This window comes from Saccostrea cucullata, unplaced genomic scaffold (genome assembly GCF_032062105.1).
Source record: "Saccostrea cucullata isolate Sc308-1 unplaced genomic scaffold, CSIRO_AGI_Scuc_v1 ctg45, whole genome shotgun sequence".
Lineage (NCBI taxonomy): Eukaryota > Metazoa > Mollusca > Bivalvia > Ostreida > Ostreidae > Saccostrea > Saccostrea cuccullata.
The window spans coordinates 113,013-123,915 of record NW_026939164.1 but is presented as its reverse complement, the minus strand read 5'-3'; the positions used below and the strand labels follow the sequence as shown (position 1 = coordinate 123,915).

The 10,903-nt window shown below is 32.3% G+C and overlaps 1 protein-coding gene across 4 annotated transcripts in view; it reads right to left on the bottom strand.

The window, feature by feature from the left end:
* The window catches only part of LOC134252415 (short transient receptor potential channel 7-like), a 62,210-nt gene that overhangs the window by 30,848 nt on the left and 20,459 nt on the right, over positions 1–10,903 (bottom strand). For all 4 annotated transcript variants that reach the window (XM_062734887.1, XM_062734889.1, XM_062734890.1 and 1 more), the window contains exons 2-5: positions 9,810–9,897; positions 3,749–4,399; positions 1,147–1,308; positions 87–254 (exon numbers count right to left, since the gene is read on the bottom strand). In XM_062734887.1, the coding sequence (XP_062590871.1) occupies positions 87–254; positions 1,147–1,308; positions 3,749–4,399; positions 9,810–9,897 (1,069 nt within the window). The remainder of the gene's footprint in view (positions 1–86; positions 255–1,146; positions 1,309–3,748; positions 4,400–9,809; positions 9,898–10,903) is intronic.

Sequence of the window (10,903 nt, the reverse complement as noted above, 5' to 3'; positions counted from 1 at the left end):
AGTAGATATCCTTAATGTTATTAAAACTGACATTTTACTTAAAAATTAATTTAAATAGAAATATACATGTATTCATAAGTACCTACTTTGGTGTTTGGAAAAATGACGTATGCTACACAGAGGAACGGAATACATGGAAGAAATAGAAGAATGAAGGCAAGTTGTTTCCAAAGACCTAAAGATTGGAGGAAGCTCATCTCTGATCCATACCAGAGAGTCGTCATGTGTTGTTGACAATTAGGATGGGCAACAAACTACAATATCCAAAAAGATAATCAAGGAGATCTTCAAACTGGAGAGAGCTTATCAAAATATGTATACACTTATATTGCTTTTCTCTAAGGTTGCAACTCCCAGAAGTTAACAAAAAATGTTTCCATCTAGAGAACCACTATTAACTGACCCAATGTATTTTTTTTATTATGACGATCGGATTGTGCTTTTTTCTAAATGTAATTTATTTTTCATCCTGATCTGTTTTCCTTGACATTTTTGTCTACAAAAACCTTTAAATGGCCTTGACTTTTGATAAATAATGTTAAAATAAATGAATTAGTATAACCGGAAACCTCGTCTGGATATGTGCCACCAAGTCATGGAAAGTAGGTTCTGAATTTATTAAAGAAAAAAATGTTTTATTCATTGACTTTGACATAATTGCATTAATTCACAAAGCCTCTTAGATTCAATCAACAAGCAAATTTTGCTAGAAGGATAACATATTTTTTCATGAAAAATATCCAAAGTCTTTTATAAACTACAAAGTAAGAGGTTCAGCGGTAGAATTATTATTTCCTCCTGTTATTTGTGTCTCGTCGATCAATGTCTACGCAATGCGCAAAATACAAGACCCGGGCGACCCTTTGAACATAAATCTTTATGCTTTTCATCTTGAGTTTCCATCAAAAGTCAATTGAGAAATGAGTAAACCACCAACTTTCTTCAATGAAATGGGGCATTATTTTGTGTTATGTTATTTGATTTATAAATTAACTACTGTATAACGTTGTAGTCCAGTTGATATGTACGTAATTGAAAATACACAGATCTTTCTACTCGTTGTATTACATAACGTTGTCATTAATACATGTATTTTTTAGAATGATTTCAAAGGAATTATTTTATCTGATAGTAAATAACTTTCACCTTCTTTTCCTGATATCTGATTGCCATTTTAAGTCTTGCAAGAGGCTCTCCACATCCGGTTCCCTCACTTACGACGGCCTCCACTTCCTGTGTACCTCGGCAGAGATCTATCAACTCACAGGCAAAGTTCATACACTGTTCCAGCAGTGCAAGGTATTCATTCTGCAAAACACTGTATCTGATACAATATTGAACCCGAAAGATTGCCATTAGACTTGCAATAAAATGTGGTATTATTCTTCGTTTTTATAAAAGAGAAATGCTTTAGGCAAATCTGCCATGTTTGCATACATTCGTTCCAAATAAAATAAATCAGTAAACATCAAACAAAAATTTATTTTGGAGTTCAACTTTCAAACCTGGTTTTCTTAATAAATGATTAACAAGTTAACATCCATAATTTTTTTACGGTTGAGAATAAAATTTTAAGTTTTTTTTATATAAATTTTCAACATACAGAAAAAAACTACTTCTAGATTCAAGATTTGTTTGTTAAAGAGTATAACCTGAATATGGCTTTTTCACAAACCAGTTTCTATACATTATATTAATGGAATTCAAAGATATCTTATGGACAGAGAAGTTATTAAAATTGAATTGACATATGGATCATAGTAAACAGGGCAAGACTACTCCTCCTAGGCTTCTAATCCCCTCTTTAGAATATCTGGAATATCCAGGAGTCCGTATTTATGCCCTTTTTATAGATTTGTATTGTTTGATTTTTAACAAGATGGATCACTGTTCATTATCGTTACCCAATGTCATTTTACAAATGCCATTTTATGTTATTCCCCACAATAAAGTATAAACTAAACTTCTTGAGATCATATAGAAAATTGCATCTTACATGGAACTAGGATTTTTTTTTCTTGTGATTAGTCATAAACAGAGTAACTTTGTCGAAGCCATTCTTATTCTACACAACAGAACTCTTAAGCTGGTACTAAAGGGATGCCGCAGTTCTTCATTGATAACATTTATGTAATCTTTGGAGACTAGGTCTTCCAACAAACTGTTGAATTGCGATAAACAATCATTATCCTCTTTTGTATAAGTTAACTTATTTTTAAAAAAAAAATATTTATACCTGTATTATGAATTTATTTCAAAAATTATAAATGTTAAGAAGAAAATATCTAAAAAAAAAAAAAACATTTTAAAAATCTATTGAAACAAAGGATACCAATCGGAAGCAGGGCAAACACAGACCTCTAGAAACGTTAGAGATGGGATCAGGTGCCGTGGAGGAGTAAGCATCCCCTGAAAACATTTTGCCGCACAGTTTGTTTCTTTAACTGTCTCAATTTTTTTAAAACCCTAAAATGCGTCCTAAAAAGTCCATGCCATGTGGCAGGCGAGGACCATGAAATTGCAAACTGTTCGTTTACTATCATCCTACAATTCTTTATACCAAATTGGTTTTTAAAAAAAGGAAACTTCTTCAGTCCCCTAGAGAAGAAGCTGGAAATATTTAGTTTTCAGTTTACGATACGGAGGTGGCACACGATGAAAATAAAAAAGAATAGTAAGACGACCTCAATGACTCGTAGTCGTGAAACGATTTTTTTATTTAAAAAAAGCCTAATTAAGGATTTGAGTTAACTTAGGTTGAAATCAATGTATATAAGGCATTTTATTTATATTTTGACAAATTCAGCTAGAAAAGAATACAGTTGTTTGATTTCAAACAATTTTTAGTTTGCTGTGTTGGAATTATTCATTTTTCTAATATATTGTTATATGGAGAAAAAAAATGGACTTGCTTTAATAGATTTCCAAGATGTATATGCATTCAACTTTAACATTAAAAGTTTAGACTTTATCAAGTTAAACATATATAACAGTAACGTTTAATGTAACACAAAGACAAGAAAGTATATGTTTCAAGGAAAAATAAAAATAAAGTACATTTAAAAAACAAAATTGTTTTGTCTCTTTTCTGGTTTAAGACCTGTTTTGATTAAAGATGCCTTAAGCATAAATATCCATGAATAAAAAAAAAAACCAGTAAAGGTCATTGAACCTATCTGATCAGTCCCATAACAATATACTATCCAATTACAACATGCCTTACGGTGAACGTTATATCTGTTGACTATTTCACAGTGTATCTGAGGTTGACTTTGTGGTATTACATCTCGGTGGAATCTGATCCACTTTCTCTGAATTAGTCAGGAAATTGTCGGACTATTGAATTAAAACTGACCCTATATATTGTTAATCTGATGTATTTGATCTCTAAATTGCCATTTACAAAAGCGTTATACCAAGTCTGGAATAGAATTTGTCGTATTAATCTTGTTTTTCATTATTTGTTCATATTGAATGGATACATTTTGCAACTATCTACGTATTTTAATAATATGGATTGCTTGGATCTTTTATAGTGTTAAATGGAAAGATCCAGAATCTTAAAATCGTTTTGAAAGAGAGAACAAGATTAAACAAACAAGAATTGAACAACATAAGAAATATGTTATATGAATATTTTTAAATTAACTATGTATTTAGTTGTACAAACCTTTTCTAACAATGAAATATAAATAAGTTAAATAAATAAACGTTTATTTCACATCATAAGAATTTAAAATATACTCACCTTGAATTCTTTCTCCACCTCTGCCAGTTTCATCATTTCCTGTCGAAGTTCAAACGTCGTCATAATAGGGTCAGGACTAGAAAGTGCCATATACGCCGGGCTAGCCAGAGCCCGATATGCATTCAACCGTGACCGAGAACGTTTTAGAGCATCATAGTTCTGTTTTGTAGCACAGTCCGTGCACTTGCATGATATACTATGTGGTTTTTCTATTTTATGATTCCTAGACAAAAACATTTGTACAATTTCATGATTATTGTAGTGAGCAGCTAAAATTAAAGGTGTTATGTCTGGAGGAAATTGACTTTTCTCTTCTGTCCTGAAAAATGCCTCGGTTACTCCAAAACTTTTGAACCTGTCTTCTCCCGCCATAAAATTAGGATGTTCAATGATTAACTTAACGATTTTCGTTGCGCCTTTACTAATTGCATGAAGCAGCGCTTCCTCTATGCAGTTAAAGTTCAAGTTGTCGATGAGGATCTCAATAACGCCGATCTTCTCGCTGTCTATGGCGAGATGGAGGGCATTTCTTCCCATGTAATCCACACAGTTAACGTTTAGGGCCCCGTCCGGTTCCTCCAAAGACTGACGGACGATCCCAACATCCCCCATTGAAGCAGCATTGAGGTATACCCTCTCTTCGTCTGTAAGCTGATTAAAAATTCCAAACATTTCTTAGGTATAAATGAGATGAAATTATCAAATACATGTATATACTGCTTATAGATTGTTGGAAGACCTGGTTTCCAAAAACCACAAAGATAATGTCAATCAGAAACTCAATTATCTTTTAAATATCAACTTCAGAGTACTTATGTGTATAATCAGAATGTTTTAACAAAATAATTTTAAAAATGACAAAAATCACAGTGTAAAAACAATTAACAGTTCCATTTTTATCTGAAAAAACTGTCAATCAAAAAATCTGGATTTAAATTTATCGTGGGGAATGGTTGTATCAGGTCAAGTCCAAAGACTATTTCTACCTACGTAGCTATTAATAGCTACGTAGGTATTTAAACCTACCCAAAGTAGCTATTTTTACCTACTTTCTGCTTTACTTGGATTTTTGGGCAAACGGCCGAACGGCGCAATATGGTAAGTACCAAATTTCTTGATACAGTCACACTGATGATGGATATGTCATAAATTTGACCAAAAAATGCTTACTTCGTAAATTAAACAATTTTGCATAGAAACTGATGTAAAACTGATGTAAAACTGAAGATTTCGGAAGTAATCATTTTTGACCAACATTTCGTAGTATTCATCATAAGTGTGATTGTAACAAAATATATGGTATTCACCATGTTGCGCCGTTCTGAAAAATGCAGATAATACAAAAAGTAGATAAAAATAGCTACTTTAAGTAGGTTCAAATACCTACGTATCTATTAATAGCTACGTAAATAGAAATAGTCTTTGGACTGGACTGATATAAAGTTGAAAAGTCATACTTTTTTATGTTGTTGATTTTGGTAAAATCTTGTGATTTCAAAGGTTCCCAAAGTTCCAAAGTTCCAAAAAAGAATTTTTAAGTATCCACATTTGATTTACACTACTTCTCGAATATACTGTTTCAATACCTCTGTAGATAATCCCTCACTACTGTTAATATTTTAGTGATTTTAGTGAGCAGTAAAGAAAGAGTTTTGGTAGAACATTTATTGGAACCCGCTATGTATCTTTGTTTGTCAGGATTTTTAAGAAGTTTCGGAATTCAATACCGGGTATAGACATGATGATTCAAATTCATTTTGGTTGTTGCAATTGGAAATTTTAAAAATATCTAAAACTGACATATGATTTTGAAGAATTTCATCCTTAGAAAGGGGACTATGGGTATAAGTTGCATTACTTGGATTTTCTCTTGAAGAATTAAATCCCAGTTCCCTACAAGCCTTACAAGCAAAGACAATGTTATTGCCTGCTAAATATCAGCAGGGACCAGTGCATACTGATCGTGTAATCTAATTCTTTTATCACTTCTGAATTACTGAAATTAATGAATGTTTTGTAGGTCTCGAGTCGAAAGACCCGTGCCTTTCACTTCTTATGCTGGGTGCTTAGTGAAGGAAAAGTCACTGCCTATGTTGGCGCCGTACGTTTGTTGCGGATAGGTGAATCTAGAATGGAATCCGGACCTCACGACCAAGAAGCAAACGCCCTGAATCCCAACCCTACTGTTTTCGGTTCTTCCGTAGATGGGGGCGTAAGCACTATATGCAGGTGATAAATGAACATTGAAAGTCTGCCGTCTAATAAGTTGTTAGTTGCCCATTAATGTCTGTCATCAGTAAATCACCCAAGTATGATTTAGATAGGGTAGACTCTGTGGTGCCTTTTTTCGAGTTCACTGGTATATATCGAATTGACATAATATGAATGAAAATAACTGTAACATGACCATATAACTAAATGTTGAATTGAAATCAAAGCAGGGATTTATTCTTCTCATGTGGATCTTTTTTATTGTTGATATCTTAAGTTTATAATTCATTTCTAACATCTTACAGATGGAACTGTCGACTCAGAAAAAGTTTGTGCGCACAAAGTTAAACATATTTGAAATAAGCAAGAAAAAATATGTATTAGTAAAATTCTTTTTAAAGTTTGAATTGCTGTTACAGTTTCAGGGATGTGGTTAATTATTTTCTCAAGATTTTAATTTTTGAACCAACAAAAACACAACGAGACAATTTATACGATTATCAAAAGATCATATATATGTTTTCTAATGTTTAAAGCAGTTAAAAATTTGTACCAATATAAATATGAAAGAACGTGATCAAATTGTTGTTAAAACCGTCTAGATTCTAAAACAAAAGGACATATCCACTGCACTTTACTTGGTGTTGGGTGTTTCAGTGAAATACAAATGTAGGTGGATCACGATCACGAAGTGGTCTATCTCATAAATTCCAAAAACAAAACTACATGGAGCCCTTAAAAGATCATATCTAGAGGTCGATTAAACGTACCTAGAAAAGTAAGATTAAGTATTTTTTTTTAAAGAGAAAAATTAAAGTCATTCCGTTTGAAAAATGAATTAAATATGGTTGTAAGTTGGTCATTAAGATCTATGGTTAGTGCGATAACAATGAATGAGGCAGATGTGACAGACTTTTCATTCGAATTAACGTGTTAAAAATGAAAATTACCATTAATTAATCAAGTTACATTGATATATCAATGAAGTATATGGAGATAACGAATACAGTAGTAGTATTGAAGCTCAAAAGTCCATTAAGCAATACAAAATTGGAGCAGAGCACACACAAACCTCCAAAACATCAGAGTTGGGATCAGGTGCCATGGAGGAGCGGACATCCTCTGAACTATTTCACAAGACTATAAAAATATATCGACTAGTAAAGAAGTAATTAATGCACATCATATTGACCAAGAGATTGTTGGAAAGTCCATTCCCCAAATTCAACATATTTTCAATGAGGAATTGCAGTAATTTCTCGAATCTAATTCAGGGTGTATTTGTATGTAGAATTAGTACTATAATTAGGACAATAATTTTGAGGAAGATCAATTACGCTGTGACAACGAGTTCCATTTGTATGACAATCATAATATTTGACCAAAAAATACTACTTCATTTTTTGCATAAAGAGCAAGAGCCACTTAGGACCTTTTTGCCCCTGAGAATTTCTGAAAACTCAGAACTGCTTCGTGTAGGTTGAAAATGCAGTATTTATCACTTGGACTCTTGGTGACCATGTATCCAAGATTGACGTAATTTTCCCAGTAGTCGATGCATTATGGCGCCGTAAAATGCGTCATCTACCTCATACCTTGTAAATTCCTTTGAAGATGGTCTTAAGTTGAATTTTTTTCAATATATCATGCAAAGCACAACCTCTGGTCCAAAAAATTCAATTATATAATGAAAGATATGTTTCTGAAGATCAAAAAACATTTTTTTTTTATCGTGAGCTGTGCTCATATTTTGATTCTTTGCTGAAGGTAGTCAAATACTAGTACGCATATTTTCTACAAATTTCAAGAACATTGCAAAGTCTCAAAGCCTGTTTTCCAATATCTGGATTCTCAAAACGAAATTCAATACAGAAAACGAAAGCACAGATTCTCTACTTTATTTTGATATATGAAATGACAATGAGGATGAAAGTAAAATGATTGCTGTAAGGACAGGGTCAATTTATGCATAAAGTAAACCTAGCTCTTTGTTTTGTTGAATGGTTTGGAAGTCATTGCCTGGTCCCATTTTATTGTAAATAAACGTTCACAGTTTTGTGGTGAAAAGATTTTTTCTAACCAATATGTGGAAGACGTAACTGTAAATTTCAAAAATTTGGAAGGGTTTTATAAAGATATTCGTAGCCATTTTATGTATAAAGAAGAAAAATTCTTGGATTTATCAGCTCTATTTGTTGTTTATGCTTTAACGATGGAGTTCCTCTTTCTAAAGAATACTAGTATAAATTTTGCTTTAATTAAAATAAGCATTAAACCCTTTTCTCTGAACATTATTTTTAGAATTGGTAGACGATGAAACAGAAAACCAAGAGTTTCTACCTGAAGCCAAATGATGTTTTTATGTTACTTTCTGTTTGAGACCCTTATCTAAGGTTAATATTTTCTGGTTATTCTCTAGTCCTTTAGATGGGCATCCTCACTGCAGCGGTACTATCAGATATATCAAAATAATGAAGAAGAAAATAATGGAAACTTGTATTATTTTTATCCATTTATCCATGTTTTTTCATCATACCCAATAAATGACAAATAAAATACAGATTCTATGTTTCACTTAGTTCGTTTTATGGCTTGTACTGAGACAAATAAACACATTTGTCATTATTGAATAAAAGAGACTGCAAGGGACCGTGTACTTCAAGAGTATTCGAGTATTGGATGTTTCGAGTGAGACTTATTTAAACAGATAGAGGTCCCATCTTACGGCAGGCGTTTGCACGATAATGAATTTTCGTTGCTCAACTGCTCTGAATGCCAAATCAAAAGTCTTTGGTTGAATTTTATGATGACGTCTCAGTATATGTGAAAAATTCTCGAACTGGACATTTATCAAGGTGTAAACAAATCACTTAAGGAAGCCTTAAATGAACATCGTATAGTAGCGGCATTATCAGTTTATTATTGGTAGAGCGAAGCGGTTTATAAAAAGCGTAAACTGCCCCAAGTTATGTTATATCGTATAACATAGGTTGAAATAAGCTTCATTCATTATAATCTAATTTCAGTGTAGAAAATAAGAGAATTTTCCCTTCATTTTTAAAAGTAACGTAAAGCAGAGTAATACGTTTTTGACGTCATTCATTGTGACGTAGGCAACTTGTGTTATACATACGATATAAATTAAATCTTTTATCCAATCAAATGACGTGTTACAACTAAAATTAAAGGATTCTTTGATATTTTCTAGGCGATCGTGTTTTACCCTGTTCAGGGTGTTTATGTTGTTAAAGTTAACAAGTCGCAATACCATAATAAAGCTAAAGATAGTTTCAGCGAAAACCACTTTTTTAATATGATTCATCTGAGTAAACAACACAATAGAAATCAAATTTTTTATGATCTAACGGCTATAATGTAAATTGGATTCAATCCTCTTTCGTTTGTTTCACACCACAAAATAACGCCTATGATAATTTTACTAAAGAGCTTTACGAGATACAGACAAATGTGGTTTGTGAAGAGAAATATTTAACTGTATGAATTTTTGGTGATATCAATAATACGTATGATAAAGGGTTTAATTTATTAATATTTGATAAACTTTTCAGTGAGTTAAGTTATTTCCTTTTAAGTTATGTCATAGATACGTTACAAAAGGTAAGTAATAAGTTTTGCATGTCATGAAAGAAAAGTTTCAATGACTCCTTCCGTGATCAGATTTGAAACTCTTTTTGCGCAAGTGACAAGTAAAAGAGTAACTCTTATTACCATCTATGAACATATCATTAAAGTTGCTATATGATATAAGTATAAAGATTTAATTTTGCCTTTACAATCCTGTTGAAAAACTTGATTAAACTAAATAAGAGATAACTTTAACTTTTCTTACCTGAACTTCTTCAAAATTTGTGAACAGTGATCCCTGGGAGGGCATGGCTGACGCCCGCTTATGATCCGCCGACCCGTAATCCACACCCCTGTGGGAAGGAGAATTGTATGGAGAATTGTATACGACACAAGGTAAAAATTTATTTGACATTGTTCTGTATAAGAAAATGCTATAAAGTCATCCCAGCTATCAAAGGTTTCTTCTTCAATATAGAATCTCTTAATGTCCATAATTCCACCTTAAATTCCACTTTCATTCTGTTACTGCGCTTTGGCTATTTTAGTTTTTTCCTCTCTTTTTCTGGTAGGAATTTCTTCCAAGTTCGGAAATTACTCGCGCACACGCGTCGCTGCTCAGTACCAAGCACTGAAACAAGACACTTGGAATATTGACCAAAAATGATCTCGTATTATAAATCATAAGGGCAATAAATCGTAAATTGTGAAATTTGAGGACTTGTCAGGCATATGATTTGAGAATCGAGCGAATATCGCAATTTTTCTACAACTGTCAGTTATGCTGATTGCTTTTTATCCACGCTCAGGATGATAAGCTCTACCCCTTAAATTCTACCGAATTCCATCCTCCTCTAGATTTCGGAATCAGACAATTAAAAAGACCTTGGAGTGTTTTTATGAAAACAAAAACGCTTATTTAGAGCTACTAACACTTCTGACAATAATCGTGTGTATTTGGTCTAAAATCTTAATTTGGTAATTAATTCCAATAACCGTAATTAAGTCATAACTTCTAAAGCGATTCTGATTTCACAGTTGAAAAATAGGTTAAAAAAAAACATTTCTGGGTGTTTAGGATTTGAGCATTTTCCTATTAGGAAAAATGTCCTAATGAATTTATATAAATAATATGTAAACAAATTTTAAAATAAATTCCTTGAAATGTTTTACAGAGCAATTTATAATTCATCGTTTTAAAAAGCTTTGTCATGATCGGGAAATAACGAAAAAAAAAATCTGTCGTCAATTGAGTGTATAAATAATGGGCTTACAATTAGTATGAAAAACGTCAGTCAACATTTGACTTAATGATAAATTATATTTGCTGACAAGGTCGTTGTGTGGACCATAGAACTT